At 40.6% G+C, this 21,359-nt stretch overlaps 1 protein-coding gene across 2 annotated transcripts in view; it reads left to right on the forward strand.

Moving 5' to 3' along the window:
• LOC121271286 (protein Hook homolog 3-like) overlaps positions 1-20,486 on the forward strand; it is a 53,756-nt gene extending 33,270 nt beyond the window's left edge. Inside the window, exons 12-23 of one of the 2 annotated variants that reach the window (XM_041177161.1) lie at positions 436-546; positions 1,527-1,614; positions 2,798-2,864; positions 5,497-5,637; positions 8,758-8,845; positions 9,928-9,933; positions 12,290-12,324; positions 13,584-13,666; positions 14,556-14,659; positions 15,023-15,127; positions 17,331-17,402; positions 19,002-20,486. In XM_041177161.1, the coding sequence (XP_041033095.1) occupies positions 436-546; positions 1,527-1,614; positions 2,798-2,864; positions 5,497-5,637; positions 8,758-8,845; positions 9,928-9,933; positions 12,290-12,324; positions 13,584-13,666; positions 14,556-14,659; positions 15,023-15,127; positions 17,331-17,402; positions 19,002-19,142 (1,041 nt within the window). In that variant the 3' untranslated portion in view covers positions 19,143-20,486. The remainder of the gene's footprint in view (positions 1-435; positions 547-1,526; positions 1,615-2,797; positions 2,865-5,496; positions 5,638-8,757; positions 8,846-9,927; positions 9,934-12,289; positions 12,325-13,583; positions 13,667-14,555; positions 14,660-15,022; positions 15,128-17,330; positions 17,403-19,001) is intronic. The other variant, XM_041177162.1, reaches the window with a different exon arrangement.
• The last annotated feature ends 873 nt before the right edge of the window (positions 20,487-21,359 follow it).

Here is a 21,359-nt window from a genome sequence, read left to right on the forward strand (position 1 = left end):
AACCTTCTCCCCCAACTCTCCCATTAACACTTCATTCATCTGACAGTTGGCATTTCCTTTTTGCACATTAATCACCTCGTGGTTATTTGACTAGACAGTCTAATTAATATTACATTATATGTTGGCCCAGGCTTTACTGTTTCAAGTACAAACCCATTTCCATCTGTTTCAGATGAAGTTACATTGTTTCATAGTTTGCCGTTGTGAGATTTGAACTCCTGATCATGGGGTTACAAACCCAGTACCATAACCACTTGGCTATTTAGGCCAAGCGTTGGCCCAGGCTTACTGTGGACTGGTTGTGACTATCTAAAGTAATTTCACAAAGGATCTGTTGAACTTGTTGGACACTAGTTCAAACTAGTTTTCCTGTCAATCTGAGGCGCACATTCTGACCATTTTTTTTAATTTCCCCCTTTGTTTATAAATATGAAGGTTCATGAGCTTCACAACAAGCAGACAGAAGAGTCAATGAAAACAGAAAAGTGGCAGTTTGAGTTCAAGCACCTACAGGAGAAACATGACGCACTGCTGAAGGAGAAAGAGGTAAGCGCAGGATACCAAGATAAACTCAGAAATGCATAGCATTTCAGTCAGCGTGAGAAAGAGGAAGACTGGCATTTTGAGTGATCAGATCAGGTTCTTGGGAAACAAAAACAGAAAATCATAGAATGATTACAGCACAGAAGGAGACCATTCGGCCCATTATGTCAGTGCTGGCTCAATACTCATCAGGTCAAGCAGTATCTGCAGAGAGAGAGAGAGGAACAGAGTTAACATTTCAGGATGATTTTGACCCCTCTCCACAGATGCTGCCTGACCTGCTGAGTATTTCCAGCAGCTGCAGCATTTTGCTTTTGTGTTGGTATCTGGGGAAGATGTGTTTTTGTGAAAATGGGGCAGGGAGGACACTGTACAGGACTTTGAGCTGATCATATAATAAATTAATGTGATTATCCTTGATGTACCAAGCAATGACTAATATGGTAACTTCTTCCACTATCAGATGGGTAAGAACACTAGTTCAGAGTGGGCTGGAAGTGAGACAGGAAGAATATGTTTTCCTGATCTCTATTTCAGTTCCAGGGTTTCTTTTTATGCTGCTGGCTAATCTGCCTGTTTGAATTTGGAATGACTGCAGCTCAGAGAGGTCTGCTCTCATTGTCCATTTTTAGGTTTCACCATCCGATTAAGGTGAGGACTGGGCACAAGTTGGTAGAACCACTTTATAATAGGAGGACTCAGCCAGATGCACTGTCCGAAATAGCAGCAGGGGATTTTATCAGTAGTCTTGCAACTCCTGGAGCTCTTTGCAAAGCAAAGAAAGTCGCTGTTAGCCAAACTGCCTTCTTGCCAAATCATTAACACTGGGAGCAGCTGCAGCCATGGAATGAAAGATGATGTAGGAATTACCTGCTGTAATGCCATGCAGCGTTCCACATTTTAAAATGTTAAACTACACATTTAATTGTAAACCACAAAACACCAGCTGATTTCATGTAATTAAGTGGTTTTGATTTTTTCAGCGGCTAATAGTAGAACGAGATGCCCTCAGGGAGACCAATGAAGAGCTGAGGTGTGCGCAAATGCAGCAGAAGTTCCTGAACAAAGCAGGTAAACCTATGTGGTAGCCTAGAGGTTGTGTTACTGGGCTACTAATCCAGAGGCCTGCACTAATGATCTTGAGAGATGAGTTCAAATCCCATTATGGCTGCTGGAGAATTTAAATTCAATTAAATTAATCTGGAATTAAAAAGGTAGCGTCACTAATGGTGAAGGCATAACTAATGGATCGTCATCAGAACCTATCTAGTTCACTTGTGTCCTTTAGGGGAGGAAGTCTGTTGTCATTTCCTGGTCTGGCCTATGCCGGGCTCCATACCCACAGCAATGTGGGAGGCTCTTAATTGTCCTCTAAGATGGCCTAGCAACTAGTCAGTTGTACTCAAGAAGGAGGCTTACCACCTTCTCATGAAAATCAGGGATTGGCAATAAAATGCTGACCTTGTCAGCAATGGCCACATACTGTGAATGAATGTTTTTTAAAAAAAACTCCCCTCCGGCTCCCTCCTTCATTGTGCTGATGAGATGGAATTCTGTTTGGCATTTGGAGCACACTTGTGATTTTCTGTAGAATCGGGGAATTATATGATTTTACTGGATTAGGAGCACAGTCTGGTTAAAGAAGAAACCAGCGACATTGACTAAGAATAGAAAATTGGGTGCAAAACCGGAAAGGTAACAGTGCTACCGTTAAAACAGGAAGCTTGGAAATCTGTCCCCTTTCTTTATTGCTGTCTCCCACTGTCCAACATAAATTTCCTGTAAAAAAAAATAAATGATATACTTTCAAAAGGAAACATTTATACTAACTGGAAAAATAGTTATAACCCCACCTTGCATTTTACAGTAATTATTGTTATCCTGCTGGTATCAATGACTAGGTTGCATTCCATTTCCTGTATTGTTTCCCAAATGCTTTGTCTATTTATTCCTTTTGTTTCTAAAATTATCCATTCAGTTCATGATACTATTTCTGCTTTGCAGTTTTCTGTAGTCTTTCTAACCTTCATCATTTCTCAAACCAAAGACTTAATGAAAATACCAGTCATGTATGTATTACTCTTGCTTCAGGAAGCTATAATCTACAGGCCTATTTGAGTCACCAAGAGCTGTGTACTGCAGCGCTACAGTAACCTGCATTTTAATGTCGCTGATGGTGCTACACTGTACAAATGTGGGTAAATTAATCTCACAATACTGGCATATAACTTTTTGGTCTGTGTTTTGTGCTCAGATACAGCACTTGATGAAGATTTATCAGTGGGAAACCTTGCAGCAGAGATGGTTCCTGCGGATCTCCAGTAAGTCCATTTGACTGTAGCGGGGAGACAGTAGCACAATGGTAATGTCACGGGACTAGTACAGGGGTTCAAATCCTGCATGGCAACTGTTGGAATTTAAATTCAATTAATAATTCTGGAATATAAAACTAGTCTCAGTGCCATGATAGCAATGGTACATAGTATGTTGTGAAAACCCATCCAATTCACAAATGCCCTTTAGGGAAGGAAATCTGCCCTCTTTACCTGGTCTGGTCTACATATGTCTCCAGACCCATGCCAAAGTAGTTGACTCTTAACTGCCCAGTGCACTGAGTTCATAGGCAATTAAGGATAGGCAACAAATGTTGGCCTTGCCAGCAACACCCAGAATAAAGAAATAAAAAATGTCCTTCTTCAACTCCTCTGGTCCCTTGGCCTTGCCCAGTTTCTTTCAACAGTGTTCACATTTGCAGTAGTTTATGTTCAGTAGTTACCACCTTTGTCAATGTGCAGATTCCATCAGTTGATGGATCTCCCTTCTGAATGTTGCAGTGCACCTCATACCAATCCCGCTAGGCAGCGTATGTGCATGGCAGCACAGCAGCCCAAAAAGCAATGCGCAAGCATTGATAAAGCTGGAACCGCAGAACAAAGAAGTTTTACAAAACATTGCCTCATGCTGCAGAGATTGTCTCTGCATGTGCTCATCTCAAACAAAAGTGAAACAAATGTCCAGAATATTCCGCTCAGCTTGTTTGCATTTGGTAACGTTGATGCTCAGGTGATCTATGCTCATCCCATAGGTCCCAGATTTGGTTTCTGCTCTCTGCTGGGTTAAGTGGGTTACTGCAGGGGATCGTAATAAGTCTACAGCTTAATACAAATATCTTGAGACAGACACTTGTCATCCAAACTAGCATGAGGTATGGACACATTGCTCTGAGGTACTGAACAGGAGCAGTATCTGCAGAAGTGTATGCCATGAGAAATCGATGCCTTTAATGTGGGCAGAGAACACAACTGAGTTTTCAATTGAATTGTACCACATACAAGATGCACTGCAACAACTCACCAAGGCTCCTTCAATAGCACCTTGCAAGCCCGCAATCTCTACCATCTAGAAGGGCAGCAGATGGATAGGAACACCGCCACCTGCAAGTTCCTCTCCAAGCCACACACCATCTTGACTTGGATCTAACGCCATTCCTTCACTGTCGCTGGGTCAAAAACCTGGAACTCCCTGCCTAACAGCACTGTGGGTGTTCCTACACCACATGGACTGCAACAGTTCAAGAAGGCAACGCAATACCACCTTCTCAAGCACAATTAAGGATGGGCATTAAATGCTGCCAAGCTAGCAATGCCCACATCCCATGAACGAATATTTTTAAAAAAGTAAAAATTAATGTCATGCAATGATTTTTCACTTGAATGCAAAAATAATTTTTAACCATCTGAAGTTGAAGAAATACAAATCTATTTGCATGATTTAACACAAAATAGTGAGACAGTGGTGTAGTGGTAATGTAGTAGTAATCCAGAGACCCAGGCTAAAGTCTAGGGACATGGGTTCAAACACCACCATGGCAGCTGGTTGAATTTGAATTCAGTTAATAAATCTGGAATATAACACTACTCTCAATAATGGTGACAATGATTGTCGATTGTCGTAAAAACCCATCTGGTTCACTGGTGTCCTTCAGGGAAGGAAATCTGCTGTCCTTACCTGCTCTGGCCTACATGTGACTCCAGACTCACAACAACGTGGTTGACTCTTAACTGCCCTCTGAAATGGCCTAAGAAGCCACTAAGCTCAAGGGCAATTAGGGGTGGGCAACAAATGCTGGCCTTGCCAGTGACACCCACATCCTATGAAAGGATAAAGAAATATATTTTGTGTGAAAATTAGAAATTCAGTTTCTATTTCTACCATTAGAGAATATTAGTAAGCTGCATAAGTGATTCAGCAATTAATATTGGCTACTGCAAGGGTGTATATTGCTGCTGGTTTCAAAACCTGTCAAAGTTTGGATGATACTCTGCAAGTGTGTCTTAGCTTTCCCTTCCTCCCCCTCTCTCTGATTGCCCGTCCCCCAGATGTCATACCTTACAAGTGTTAACACATCAAAAATATTTTGGGGGATCTGTGGTGCAGATGGAGGTGAGAGGGGCTTCTTCCCCTTGGCCTGGCTGGTGTTTACAGCTCGACTGTTTTTGCTGAAACAAATTTATTTCTTTGCAGTTGTGGGGGTTCTGTGTGCAGGATGGCTGCCATGTTCATCTCAGTGACAGTGAATATGCTAGACATTAGCCTGGAGTGTTGAATTGTTCAGCACTTTAGATGATGGGAGGCCATGATAAGATGCTGTACAAATGCAGTTCCTTTACTGTGCAACTGGATCAGAAATTTGATAGCAATAGCAAGGAAGCAGGATTAATTGGATAGATCTTTCAAAGAGCGGACATAGATGGGCTGAATGACCACCTCCTTCACTGTGTGAGGACATCTTGATATCATGAAGGGTGCTGTTTAAATGCATGGTGCCTTCTTTCTGAAGAGCTCAAACTGCTGCTATCTTAAGTTCCTAAAAGAAGTACCATAAAAAGCACAGTACATAGTAGCGTAGTACTTAGCTTGGTGACACTGAATTATAGCTTGTAATGCTTTCAGGGAGAAGATCATTCAGCTGCAACGTGAGAACAAGATGCTGCGTGTACAACAAGAGGAGACGTACAACAACCAGTTAACAGAGTTCCAAAGTGTGCTGGATGATGCCAACAGGAACAAACACAAACTGGAGAATGAAAACAGGTTAGCAGCGAGTTGGAAATGTGTTCCTGTCTGAAGGGTTGGGCAGAGGGGTTACATCTGGTAAGACAGTACCAGTATCTGTCCCTGTTCATGTGTTTTTGCTAGAGTTATCCAAACATGTTTGAATCGTGTTGCTGCGTGTTGTAGAGAATTAAACCCTGTGTTATGACATGGGCTGATGATGTGTCCCAGGTGGATCAAATCTATGGGGAAACTTGATCCAGCTATCACAGTGGTTTTGCAATATGTATTTATTTCGCGGTGTATGCCCTGAATTCAGAAGGAAGACGTGTACCAAGACTTCAGGGATTTTTTAAAAACTAAAATGAAAATGTTTATTGACAGAAGAGATTTCAAGCACATACATAGGTCTACAAATAACTACACCAATAACTCCTAAAATCCCTAATTAACCTGGCTCCCAGATACATCCCCTTTAAGGCAAAAAGATATTTTACATTTTAAACAGATCCAGAAAATTAACACAATACCTTGGACAGTGGAATTCAAAATGGCTTTCTCCAGCTCCAGCTTCTATAGACAGCAGGCTTAATGCACAAATACTGGAGGCTTCACACCTTCTGTTAGATCTTACAATGCCTTCCCATAACACGTAGCCTCATTCTCTTCTATATATGTTTTACCTGTTTAATATGTAAATTCCATTGTTTCCACATGCCTTTGGAACTTTCACCTTTCTCATAATACAAATCTTTTTCATGTTGCTACTATTCTCACTAACCTCTCTGAAATTCAAATCCCACTTCAACTATCTAAAAATGCAAATTCTCTTTACACCTTACATGCTAAGACCCTGACCATGTTTACTCAATAGCATATTAAAGACACTTTTACACACCTTACTTATTTTGATAACTTCAATTTGCAGCCTGCTTGGCTACAAAATGTAATTAAATCTCACACACAGACAGAAAAACACAACCCCCATAACACTACTTTACAATAAACCAGAAAAATGTTATGAAAATTATTATACTCTCATGACACCTGTGAACACAGGATTTCCTGTTACAGAAGTGGATCTGAGCATGTTTGCTCAGTACCTGTAGAGAATCATTCCATAGCATGAAGAGATCTTTACAGATTCTGTGAACCTCACTGGAGCTGTGTGTGTTTGTGTGTGTGTGTTTATGATTTTATATATGCACACACACACACACACACCACAGAGACACACACACCAAATGGAAAGTCAATGTGATCTAGGCTTTACAAGTGACAACTGATTTTACCACATGGCAAGTTCCTTATTACAGACTGCAGCTTAACATCGCCTTGTCAAGAGCAATTAGAGATGGGCAATAAATGCTGGCCTAGCCCACATCTCATGAACGAATAATAAAAAAAAATCAAGTGCCTTTTTTTTTTTAGAGGGGCATGTGGAAGAACAGGATGGTGAATCATTTGACATTGTTCTCTTATAGCTCCTGGCGCTGAGATATGGTGTTACAACTTATCTTCCCAGTCTCAGAGGCTCAATAATCCAAATTAGGTGCCAAAATATGATCCGTCATCCCTACTTGTGCAGTCTCAAAAGCTCAGACAGCTCAGTTCTCTTATTTCTCTTTTGCTGCTTTGTCCTGATTAAATTTAGTGGGACTGGGGGTTTAGAATGGGCTGTCACTGCATTGATGGATAAATCCTAAATCAGATCAGCAAGATTTGTTGGTGTCACCATTTGAGACATGTCATTGATGTAATGCCTGTGAGGCCCCCGACATGCAGTCAGTGCAGACAGAAGTCTGAGACACTCCTGGTCCACAGCTAACCGAAGCTTTTTTATTTATAGTTCAGGGTTATAACAGTTGTCAAACTGTTCTCAAACACACAACAAAAGTTAAAATGTGGCTAAAAGGCTAAATTATGAGGACAGGTTGCATAGACTACAGTTAGCATTGCTGAATCCCCCACCATCCACATCTGGGCTTAACATTGACTATAAGCTTAACTGGACCAGCCACATAAATGCTGTGGCTACAAGAGCAGATCAGAGGCTGGGAATTCTGCAGTGAGTAACTCACCCCCTAACTCCCCAAAGCCTGTCTACCTTCTACAAGACGCAAGTCAGGAGTTGATGGAATACTCTCCACTTGCCTGGATGAGTGCAGCTCCAACAACAGTCAAGAAGCTCAACACCATCCAGGACAAAGAAGTTCGCTTGGTTGGCACCCCATCCATCACCATAAAATTCACTTCCTCTACCTCTGGCGCATAATGACAGCAGTGCATACCATCTATAAGATGCACTGCAGCAACTCGCTGAGGCTCCTTCAACAGCATTTTGCAAACCCAGAACCTCAGCCTCCTGTAAGGACAAGGGCTTCAGATGCATAGGATCAACACCACCTGCAAGTTCCCCTCCAAGTTACACAACATCTGATTTGGAAATATATTGCCATTCTGTCACTGTTGCTGGGTCAAAACCCTGGAACTCCCTCCCTAACAGCACTCTGGGTGTACCTACACCACATGGACTGCAGCAGTTCAAGAAGGTAGCTCAGCACCAACTTCTCAAAGGCAACTAGGGATGAGCAACAAATGCTGGCCTTGCCAGCGATGTCCACATCCCAGGAACAAATAAAGAAAAAGTAATGAGTACAGAAGATTAAGGGATGATCTATTTATGTTTAGGAATAGGGTAGATAAGAAACAATTCCTCTGGTCAGGAATTAAGAACAAGGCGCATAGTAAAGTTAGATCTAGGCCATTCAGTGGCAATATCTGAAGCACTTCTTTGCACAAAGGTTAGTCAAAATCTGGAACTCTGTCCTCCAAAAAAGCTGTTGAGGCTTTAACTGAAAATTTAAAATCTAAAATTGATTAGTTTTTGTTAGGTGAGGATGTTGAGGGATAGGAAACCAAGACAGATAAATGAAGCTGAAACACTAATCATCTAGCAGACAGACAGAACAAGTTTAACATATTTAATGCTCTTGTTTCTCTGTTCTGAAGTAAAGCTCTTCCCTGCAGGTCACTGTGACTTTTTTGTTATTAGCCCTGTAATCTTTCTTCAAAGCAGGAGCTGCCAAAACCACATGAACATTTTGGGAAGCTTAATGTTAACAAATGCATTTTAACCCTGATAACCAATGTCTCTAGGTTGAATCGGCAGCAGATCACTGAGCTGCGCTCACAAGTAGACCAACTCCAAAGGGCTCTACAGGAGCAGGGAAGCAAGGCTGAAGATGTAAGTACAAGTGCTGGATAATTGATTGGCCTGGCCTTCTGGAAAGAGCGAAGTGGAACAGGCAGCCTTTAATGAAGAAAGTAAAATATATTCAGTGTTTTGAAATACTGGTGGGAAAACAAGCCAAGTCAAGTGACGTCTTAAATTCCTTAAAGTCATTTCCCTCCCTTCCTCAGCATATGTCTGTCTTGCTGTTGCTTGCACCATCCTCCCCGCTCACAACCACTCCTGCCCTTGTGTTTGTGTCACATCCAAAGTGAAATTTAGCTTGATCTAATTCTCAAGGGCCCAAATCCATAGCACCAATTTTGCCAGTGGAGCTACATGTGATTTGAAATGCAGCAAAGATGATGAAAGCAGTCAGATTTTCCCTTCTGTGATTGATTGTAGCTGAAGAATGCTGTTGGAGTAGTTTGCTGGTGATGTTTGTATAAACGTAAGCAAGGATGTTGCATGCTATATTGTTATCCTCCCCCATCCTACAGACATTTAAAGAAAGGTAATTGTAACAAACAGCAACAAATATTAATGTAGCACCTTTAACCTAATGTAATGTCCCGAGATGCTTCACAGCATTAAGCAAAATTTGACACTGATTGACATTAGGTGGTATTAGGGCAGATGATCAAAATCTTGGTCAAAATGGTAGGTCTTAAAGGAGGAAGGAGAGGTGGAGATGTTTAAGGAGGCAATTCCATAGCTTAGGGCCCAGACAGCTCGGTCCCCAATAGTGGAGCAATTAAAAACAGGAATGCTCAGTAGATCAGAATTATCTTGGAGAGTTGTGTTAGGGGTCAGAGATAGGGAGGGATGAATTTGAAAAGAAGCTGAATCGTTCATGCAATCAAGGTTAGAGAGAATTTTGTGATTGAAAACCATACATATAACTTGTGTACAGATAATTTTTTGTTGTTCTTGCCCTCACTGGGCATCTATACAAAATATTTCAAAAGCTACATGTTCGTTAATGAGGAGAGGTTGATGTGTACAATGTGGCACTGACTAATGTGGAATAACTTTTGGTTTATAAATGTCTAATGTATTTCTTTCTTTTCCCTTTTGTGTGTTCTCATCTGCAATAGGCCATTGTAAGTATATCAGCATTAGAAACTCATCCAGAATTAGTGTACAGCAAAAGCACAAATCAATGGAAAAATTGCACGGATTGGTTGCCCTGGTGCACTACTTAAACACTTTACATATTTTTACGTTCTGCTGTTAAATCACCATTTAATTTTGAAATCTTCCAAGGGTCAGTTTTCACATTTAAAGTGCTTATTTTTCTTGATTTATGGTTTGGATATAGTTTTAACCCTTTGAAGACTGCCTTTTTTTCTCTACCAAGATGAGTGCAATGCCTTGATTACTTTGTTGTTGAAGATGGCCTGATAATGGATCATTAAACAGATATTCCTTGAGCTCCTATGTGAATTCACGGATTGGTTAAAGTGAGAAATGTGCTTCTAGTACCTTATTTCCCATCTTGTGTGCTATTTTTCTGACTCCTGGCCTATCCCTTACCAGGACCTTAAAACAATGAATGCCTCACCTTCCCAAGTCTTGTCTTTTTCCTACAACCTACAGGCTTTTAAAACCCCAAGCTTGATGTTAACGGGACCGGTGGACCACAACGTCTTTTCCAGCCCTTCGTTCCTATGTCCCTATTGTTGGTAACTGGGTAAAAGCTCATGCCACAACATTAAGCAATTTTGTACTCAGCATTATCAGTTGCTATAGAACTATCAATTCCAAGAATGTTTTACACACATCCATTTGAAAATTCGTAGAGAATAATTTTGGAAGTGCAAGTGTGTGATACCTGAGCCTTTTCAAAGGGTTAAACACTAGATAGAATTCACTGCTGGTTATTATGGAAGTAAAATGGTCGCCTAACTCTTTCACTGGCCCTTCATTTTAAGTAAGAACTTGATCAAATGTTTGGAATGCTAACTTGCTGAATTGTTGTGGACATAATGCAGTATTTTGACCATGACATTCACTTCATCACTGCATGAATGGAGCTGAGATTTCCTCTACTTGTGTGGATAAGTCAAATCAGTTGAGGTCAATAGCCCCTACTGAAAACTTGAATTTGTGTATTACCTATCTCAACATCACTACTGTCTAGAAGGACGTGGGCAGCAGATACATGGGAACACCACCACCTGCAAGTTTCCCTCCAAGCCACTCACCGCCTGACTTGAAATATATCGCCGTTCCTTCACTGTCACTGGGTCAAAATCCTGGAATTCCCTCCCTAACAGCACTGTGGGTGTATCTACACCACATGGACTGCAGCAGTTCAAGAAGGCAACTCACCACCACCTTCTCAAGTGTGATTAGGGATGGGCAATAAGTGCTGTCCTAGCCAGCGATGCCCACATCTCATAAATGAATTTCAAAAAATCAGGACATCCCAAAGTAATTTGCAGCCAATTTGAAGTTTCGCCACTGTTGTAATGTAGGAAACACGGAAGCCATCTTTTCATTGAGCATAGTCTTCAATCTGTATAACGTAGTTTCGGCCCTTTTGAGCCTGCTCCATTTCAGTGGAGTATATCCTTGGCAGACTTACAGCATTGACTTTCTGCGTGCCTGCATGCCTTTGTGTGTGTGTGTGCATGTGCGCACTGTTTGGTGCTCATCAGAAAACAGTGTTCAGTCACAAAATGTAGATATCTTCACCAACAAATACCTGAATAATAAGCTATGCAAGGGTGCAATCGAGATGTGATATAAAGTTAACCATTGATAACATAAACTTGGTTTATATTTGCCTCAGAGATTGACTTGTATCTAGAGAAAAACAATGTGTCCTTCACCAGTAGAACTAGAGATTTTAAGCACTGGATGTCATCAACACTTGGAAGAAATAGAAGAGAAGAAATAGTGGGAGATTAAACTTACGTTGTAAATCTTGTAGAACATAGAAGAAAGACGAGGCTGACGAAAATAAGAAGCTGAAAGGTTTTGAGGCCTAGGAAGGAACTAGAGTAGAATGAAAAGAGCTTTGTTTTCAACACAGTGGGGGCTGTTGATGTGAAGAAGTGTTGAGTAACATTTTTATCCACCCCTTATTGAATTATGTCTACTTCAGAAGCGGCAAGCCAGCTGTAATTGCAATCTGATTGATCCACAATGGCATTTGAGTGAGACCTGCTGGATTCAGATTTAAATCATTGTTAAAAAGGATGTAAGGACACTGTAAACTTGACGGTCGAGTGAAAGAGTTGTGACTTGGGACAGGGAGTCTCTTTAGATTATCTGCTATGTTTGTGTCCTTGTGCTTAATCATGCTTTTCCACCCCCCATCCTCCCTGTGTGTAATTAATTTATGCAAAAGTGAGAATTATTTCAGTGGACCTTTGATGAAAAGAACAGTTGTGTATTTCTGTTGCGGTCTATACTCAACTGTGTCTTCCTCTCCCCCTCTTCTCCTTGCAGTCTAATCTGCTGAAACGGAAGCTGGATGAACACTTGTAAGTAGAAAAAATCTCCTTCATGGGTTTGGTCTTGCAAATGAAATTTGAAAGCCATAGTTTCTCCTGAGATATCAACAGCATAGTTCTCCAGTTATAACCATAAAACTTTTGGCCTTTAATTCTACACGCGCGTTACCTTGATATCCTCCGGATGTTTCCCTGCCACTTAGGAACTGTTTTGTGAATCTTGATAGTTTTATAGCAGCATGATGGAGGCGCCATAGCTGAGCTTTCTTAGTATTTGGAAAATAGGTAGAGAAGACTTCATTGTCTTTGCATCAACATAAGTCTTGATTTGCATTTGTCTAAATGGAGTTTAACATCCAAAAACGCCTCTAACAATGGCGCTTAGCCTGGGTATAATTTAGAACTCATCCATTCTCTTTTGCAGAGTGAAGTAGTTGCAGAATAGGCCCAATAATTGTAAAGAGATTATATTGTCTAGACTGATAATTTTCTCTGCTAAAGTCCTTGCCAATATTTAACATAATCTTGAGAGACTTTATTCTGCTTCTTCAGTGATTCTTGGCAATGCTTCACATTGCCATCATCTTGAGCCGGCACCCCTGATTAATAGTGTGAGAGTGTTAACAGTTTAAGGGAAATGATAATTTATCTATCCTTCAAGAGGGCACACAGCTCTGGAGCCACAGACAATAAAATAGTAGGATGAAGGTGCACAAAGTGGGACTGAAATGCTTGGTGCCTCCACTGCTACTCTTTGTCTTGTGTTGTTTTCTCATTGTTTCCATTATAGATCTTTTTTCAAAAAAAATGATTTAATCTTGCAGGAGATGAGGTAATTTGATTCTGGCCCAGTTCCTGTTCACTTGATATAAACAGTACTCAACTAATACCAGGGTAGAGGACAAAGAACACTTGGGAGAGGACAGCTAAGGTCTGACCTCCATTTCAAACTAGCTGCTCTGTGGCTTAGTTCATCAGCTTGAGTCAATTACCTCTACCTGGCTCAATATGCAGAAGCCTCCTGAAATCCAACTTGTGGTGAAAGCATTTGCCCCTCCTGCACTTATCCCTATGAAGAATGTTGTGCTGTATTTGGCAACTGTTTTCCAGCTTCAGTGAAATAATTGACATTCAGCAAGTTCATGGTGAAAGTTCAGTTTATATTGGTAACTACCTTGTTAAAATTACCTCTTCAATATGCAACCTGTTGATTTCCCTCATCTTTTTGGAATGTGTCTGACTCGTTGAGAAAGGTGCTGCAACTATTGAGTCCTTTTGTGTTGTTACAGAGAGAAGCTTCATGAAGCTCACAATGAGCTACAGAAAAAGAGAGAGTACATTGATGACCTAGAGCCTACCGTTGACAGCCACAGTAAGTATCGGAAGCCGGAAGACTTTTGGTAAGAAATACAAATTACTTGCAATTATGAAGCTCCTCGGCACATTAAAACATCTTGGCGCACTTCACACACTAAACCTTTGCAATATGTTGACTTGTCTGGTCAAATGCAGCAGCCATTCTGTACTAACAATGATCCACGTGCACTGATGAGATGAGTGAGCAAGTAATCTGTTTGGTTTGGAGATATTAATTAGGGAAGCAATGTTTGCCAGGATTTTCTGTTTCTCATCAAATTGTGCAATGGAATCCAATGGGGCTTCAACTTAACGTTTTGTTCACCTCTGCGAGTCCATCGCTCTGCCAATATTGGATTGAATGCACTTGTTGTAGCTCCGTTGCTAGATTAGAAATTAAATAGGCAATCAGCAGCTCAAGTCATGAATTTTGTCAGTCGTTGAAATGAGTACTGGCACCAGGTAATTAGCTAAAGTCCACAAGGGACCATAGCCAGAGAGAGACAATGAGTTATATTTGGCTTGAAGAACACCATGTACAAGCGTTGAAGCAAGGTGAGGAAGTAAGCCTCCATGAACTACCGCAACCGGTACGGGTATTGATCCCATGCCTTTGTTATCATTCTTAATCACACTCTAGCCGTCTATCCAACTGAGCTAACTGACCCAATGCAGCTCAGCGGATAACTTTGGGGGAGGGAGAGAAAAGATGCAGAAGCAAGGGTACACACAGTTTACCCACACTCCTTGAAATATGAAGCATGATCTGCCACCAAATTGCAGAAATGTTTGGAAAGTCAGGAATCGCTTTTAAAGGAAGCAAATTGTTCACAGTGAAATGCATCTTTAGACTGTAAACATAACTCTCTTAATGTGCAATTCATTTTTGTTTTTTAAATGTGTAGCAGCCCGAAAGATTGATGAGCTGCAAGAAGTTTTGAAGAAGAAAGATGAAGACATGAAAGCCATGGAGGAAAGATACAAGAAGTATCTGGAGAAGGCACGGACGGTAAGTCCTTTGGTCACTGCAGGGCATCATCATGTGATTCGTAAGAGTAGTAAGGAATTATTTTTCAGATCAAAACCAGAATTAAATTAAATTTTTAAAAAACCCTAGCAGATACTAAGAATTCTTCATACCTCAATGTTAAACTGCATATAGTCTGATTAAGAGGCATTGAGATTGAGTTTGAAATAATGTTGGAATCTGCTCCATTTCTAAACTTTTTCGAATTAACTTGGGCAGATTCAGATTACCCAAGGTGAGAGAGACATTTAATTTCCAGAAATAAAATTAACTGAGCATTTCCCAGTGTAGAGTTGTTTGACCAGCTCACCCAGAATGGTTTTTCTTTCTTTTCCTTTTCCCCAGGTGATTCAAACGCTCGACCCAAAACAAACTCCAACAACTGCTCCTGAAGTTCAAGCCCTAAAAAACCAACTGCACGAGAAAGAGGTTAAGATTCAACTGTTAGAGGTGAGGCTTTTGATTGGCCGGGTTTGAAGAGCCGATTTTAAGAAGAGCCGCCTAATTAGTGTGTTTTTTAAAGTTCGTTTATGGGATGTGGGCATCACTTGCTAGGCAACATAGACATATTTATTTAACGCCCATCCCTAATTGCCCTTGGGAAAGTAGGGGTGAGCTGCCTTTTTGAACTGCTGCGGTCCCTTTGGGTACACCTACAGTGCTGTTAGGGAGGGAGTTCCAGGATTTTGACCCCATCCTTTCCCCATACCCCTGCAGACTTTTCCTTTTCAAGTATTTATTCAATTCCCTTCAAGTTGCTATTAAATATGCTTTAATGTAGCATACATGTAGCGCATCTAGATAATTATAACGCCCTGCGATTTTTTTCTTAAAAGTATCCTCTGGTGATCGACTCTTTTGCCAGTGGAATCAGTTTCCCCCAGTTACGTGATGCCTGGACAAGAGGAGAACAGTTTACTCAATCTTTGAAATGCCAAATTTCCCTTGTGTCTGATAGCAATCCTAGCAAAATCTCGTGTATTTTATGTTCGTTTTTGAGTACTACTATCTAACTGTTTTACTGGGTCAGCCCTATATATGATATTACACATGTTCCCTGGAGTGACACTAAGCTGAGAGGCTATGCAGGGAGTGCAAGATGCCTTTGTATTCAGAATAGCAGTAATTGCTTGGCTTGATTGTTTATACATTCATTTAATTTTCCTATTGATTGGTAGCTAATTGCAGAGGGTGGAATGTTCACACCGGAGGAGAGACTACAAAAAATATACTTTGCTTTGTTTAAAATTCTGTTCCAACAAAACTAACTAAATATTTTGCCATCTTTTTCTTTCCATTTTTTCCAGAAACCTTTAGAAATTTTAAGCAGGTTTCCCCTGCAGTACCTTTTATGTTGGTTATGACTTTATAGATGGTATGCAGGAGAATTTGAGGTGATAGCACTCTTATATATCTGAGATTTGTTTCCCTTTACAATTCTGAGTTTGAACTGAAAAATAATTTCTTTTTGCTCTACTGTGCATTATAAGTTGATAACCTGCAGTGGTGAGGACATAGTTATTAGTGTCATGTCAATTACTTTATTAAGGTTTGTTAATGTCAATTACATTGTTACGGTTAAGTGAAACAGGTGATGAGTATTAATTGTCTTTGAGCACATATAAATTAGGAAACATCTGGGACACTTGGTTGGTTTGGGAGGAGAGCTGTGAGACTGAACAAGTCAATAAACTCTCTCAAAAAAGAAAAGCTCTGTGTCTTGGTTTCAGCTTCACCTACTGGCTTGGATCCTGTTAACAATAGTCTCCATTTTTGGTGTTGCAGCTCCTCTGTTAGAGGTTACCAGTGTGGTTTTCATTCTTTTCCTTATTGCTCCTCAGTTCTTCTTCTGTAGCTGCCTGCTGACTCCTTGTGGCACAGATCCACAGTTGTGCAACCATAGTCAACAGATTTCAGCGGGTAATTATCAAACAAGAAGCCTGGCAGAAAATTATTTCTCCATCTTACCCCGTGGCTTTGAAGTTCATATTGTATGCCCACCTATACCCCAGCCCTACTTAAATGAGATAAACTAACTAGGCCCAAATCAGGGAGCCAGGATTTTCCGGCTCCGTTGTGGTGGGACCCACTGCAGGAGGTTCAGTCGCCCAGCAAAAAGTCCATTGACTTTCGGCGGGACCAGACAATCCCGACGGTGGATGGGGCCGTAAAATCCCGCCCAGGGGTCTAACTTGGAACCTTCCTTGTCCATCTGACAGCTGCTCGCTCTCTTAATCAGCTGTCTCGTTCAGGGGAGCCTTGATTTCCATTAGAAAGCCTTTTGCTAGGAATAGAGATTAATGTTTGATTCCTTAGCCATATAAGGTACCACTTTACACGAGTTGCTGGTTCAATGTAAAATGTCTTAAAACCAAGCAAGTACAGTTTTATTAAGTGAACACATAAGGGGGCCTCAAATTACATTGTTAGTGCTTGCCTCCCCTTCTTAGTGCTACATGGAATGCCCCATATTGGTAGTTGGTTGTGCCTGAATCGTAATGTGCCTGTAATAGCTGCATGAGGACATGGAGCCAATGTTTGACAATGTTTATGTTCCCAGGAAAAGCTCCAGGCACTGTTCTTTCCATAAGCTTGCTGGCTCTTTTTTAAATGTCCCACCGAATTTTTCACATTACTTTCTGTTCCTTGTTAGAATGATTTTGAAAAAAACAAGTCCCAAAGAGACCAAGAAGAGAAATTGATCATCAGTGCCTGGTACAACATGGTAAGTCTATAAATTTGCTAAAATTGATGCCTGTTTTATTTTTCTTCTCCTTAAAGTCTGTAAACTCATGGAAGGTCATTGTTTAGAAAAACTTTTTTTTTTTTACATATCATTCATTCATTTATATAGCTCTTTACCACTCCAGTTGAATTTGGAGAGTATCCAGGCAGATCTATAAGTGCCGAGAAGAAACTAGAGAGATGGGAGTAAATAAATAAAACATTATTTCTAACACTTTGAGTAAAAGATGTACCAAGCAGGGCAGATCAGATAAAATAAAATCCTTACCCACAGGTTTTATAGCCGGCAGAAAGCTAAGACTCCTGTCAACATTAAGATTCAAACGCTGGTTTCCAGACCAGACTCTCCTACCGGATCTACTAGGCATTGTAGCCTTACACCTTACCCATATATGCCACTAGATGGCAGTGATGGTACATTTTCTGAGATTGAATTTGTCAACCAGAGTTAATCTTAAACTTCAATACCTGGGCTGAGATATTACTTTTAAAAGTAATATATTATCTCAACTGTTGAGTTTAGGCAAAGTTTTTATTTGGTGAAGAAATGAAAGTAGAATTTCAAGAGCTGGTAATACTGCAAATAAGAAAAAAGTGAATTTATCTAGGTTTGGATTTAGCTAGGGCTTTTCCATGTCCTCAGGATGCCCCATAGTACTTCACAGCTACCTAAATATTTTTGAAGTGTCTTGAGTAGAAGGTACAATATGAGAACAAGCCATTCGGCCCAACCTGTCCATTTTGGTGTGTTGCCTCCAAACAAGCGGTAGGGTATGTGCCCACCTTGTTTCCATATCAACAGAATCAACTTGTACTTGTATTGCACCCTTAACATAGTAAAACGTGCCATGGCACAGGAGATTTATCAAACAAAATTTGACGTCAAGCCACATATTAGGGCAGATGGCCCAATGGTTTGGTCAAAGAGGTGAGTTTTAAAGAGTGTCTAAAAGGAGAAAATAGAGTGGAACAGGCTTAGGGAGGGGATTCCAGAGCTTAGGGCCCAGGCAACTGAAGATGCAGACTCCAAGGTTAGAGCAATTGAAATCAAGAATACTCAAGTGGCCAGAGCTGGAGGAGTATGGAGATTTCAGAGGATTGTAGCTCTCAGAGCATTGTAGGGCTGGAGGAGATTACAAAGGTAGGGAGGGGGGGTGAGGCCATGAAGGGATTTGAAAACGATGTTTAAATTAAGGCATTGCTTAATCAGGAACCAGAACACTGAGAGAACCATCCTACTTTGAATAGTTGCCATGATATCTTTTTTGTCCACCTGAGGACTTTGGTTTAACATCTCATCTGAAAGACGGTACCTCTGACTGTGCAGCACTCCCTCAACTGAAATATCAACCTAGAGGATGCCCTCAAGTTTCTAGAGTGGGGCTTGAACGGATAATATCCTCGTTTAGAGGCAGGAGTGCTACCGCTGAGCCAAGGCTGAAGCTTAAAAATGGATTGATTAGCCCAGAGGGGTGTGGGTGTTGTCTGAAGTAATCAGATTTTGGTATCTTTCAATACTTGCTGACTTACCCATCTTGGAATATTGGGTTTGCCTCATTTCTGCTTCACTCTCCCACAGGGCATGGCTCTTCACCAAAAGGTAACGGAAGAAAGGTCTCGGGGCCATGGTCAAGCCCAGTCATTCCTGGCTCAACAGAGACAAGCTACTAATGCGCGTCGGGTACATCCAAACCGGCTGCACCAGTCTGTGACGCGATAAGCTGCCAATCCAGCACACGAACATCAAGAGCAATTACAGTACCTCAATGCAACTACAGCACAAAAAATACACAACCGCTATTCTCTCCAAAAGGTTACGGAGTTAATCTCTTTTTTTCTTTTTTCCCTCCCATGAGGTTTAGGTTATCCTGCAGGAGAATTTTCTATGTTGGCATCTTCCATTCCTAATCACTTTGAAAACTAGTTTCAAGATTTTGGTTTGACAACAAAACCCATTTTTTTTATTATAAAACTATGCCAAATGTCAATGTTCCCCTTGGGGAGAACTAGTAAGGGACACGAGGCTGACTACACTAGAGAGTCGGATTAAATCCTGGGCTGTCCGTGACCCAGGGTGTGATGAATGATTTGCTCCCTAAGCTGTGTTCATTTATCTCCCTCGTGTGGCCATTCTCAGTTACTCCTTCTGGTCGGTGTTCTCTCTCCATTTCATTTACTGCCACCACTCCCTCTTCGCCCCTGCCACCATCAGCACTCACTGTTTAAACAGATTTTTTTTGTCCTAAATTAAGGCATATCAAGGTTGACCATGGAGGTGCTGTTTGTGAATGGGGGTTGGCCCGTGTGGGCCTTCCTCTGTAATAACACTAATACTAATGGTACAATAATTTCTTACGCTGTTGCTGTTTTTTTTTAAGAGCCGTCCTTCAGATCAGAGTGTTTAATACTTTGGGACTAGCGTCTGAGTCCCATTTAGTTACCTTACAGAAGCAGTTGTAGGTCTAACTGACAATGCTAGGCTGCTCTATTTTGGAACATTACCGGCATGGTTTATACTCAAGGTACTTGCACTTTACTATTAACTGGTAGCTAATTGATTCTGGTTATATTAAATGAGGGCATGCAGGCTCAAAAGCTTGCATTGAATTGGGACGGGTGGTTTTGCCCAATGAAGGCCGTGGGACATGGTTCCCTCCTGAATGATGTAGTGTTTTCTGTATCTCTTTTATTGCTGAGGAAGTTAAACTCTTTTAGGTTTGATTCTCTCCTCTCTCTCTCTCTCTCTCTGGATGATTTAAGTGAGCTGAATTTTACTAGGTTTTGTGGCTGATTAAATTTTATGACTTTCCTGCTGGTGTGAAGTTCTCCAGCACTCTGGGAGTCAGGCTGTGAAATGATCAGAAATCATTAGATGAACTGATTCTTTTTTAAGAAAATACTTAGTTTATATTTAAATCGAATTGAATGTGCAGCTGTACTCAACACAGCGCCTAGATTATGGAGCCTAGATTCTATAAGTTGTCCTACATTTTGTTAATTTAAATAAAGTTTGTCTCCTTTATGTGTATATATACACATATATATATACGTATATATATATATATATATGCTGACTGCTTGTGTCTTTTTAACACTTCTTTAATATGACTTTGGAATAGACAAACCAACTCTCATCTGTAATGAAGTTTATGACACAGGAGAAATCTCAGCAGCCTTAAGTAAATCAATATCTGTTGCACTTCCTAAAAAGCCCAGAGCAATTTCATGTGAACGCCATTGCACTTTCGGTCTGATGAGTCACATTACTAAGATCCTTCTTCAAATACTGATGAATAATCCAGGAGCAAGTTAAAGCCAGAAATTTCAGCTCTTCCATATGAAGATAGAGGAACAAGAAATGCTATCTTTATGGTAAGCATCTTATCAGAAAGAACTATAGAGATGGAAGAAGATTATTCATATGTCTTAAAGCATTTGATAAGGTGAAACATGAAGAACTGATAAGCATGTTACCTTGATGACAAAGATCTTAGAGTGATAAGAAATCCTTATTGGGAACAAACTGCGGCCGGAAAAGTTGAGAATCTAAATGATTTTGTGAGGGTTAAAAGAGGGGTCAGATAGGGGTGTGTTTTCTCCCCAGATTTATTCGATCTGTATGGTGAAAATAGAGAGATTGCAGACCTTCCTGGATTGTTAATTGTAGGTTACAGCTTTAATAATATAAAATTCACCAATGACATCGTTTCTTATTGCTGACTCTGAAGAGAAACTGCAAAAGATTTTTCACTGAGTGAAAGTGAGAAATAAGGGCTGAGCATAAATTGTGAAAAAAAAATATCCAGTAGTGTTCAGAAAGAAAGTCATGGCAGAATGTAAGACCACAGTGAAGAATGAAAAGATCACACAGGTAGAAAGATTTTGTTACCTAGACAACTATATTAACATTGGACAGAGAGTGCAACCAAGAAATAAG

Source organism: Carcharodon carcharias, chromosome 30, assembly GCF_017639515.1.
Source record: "Carcharodon carcharias isolate sCarCar2 chromosome 30, sCarCar2.pri, whole genome shotgun sequence".
NCBI lineage: Eukaryota > Metazoa > Chordata > Chondrichthyes > Lamniformes > Lamnidae > Carcharodon > Carcharodon carcharias.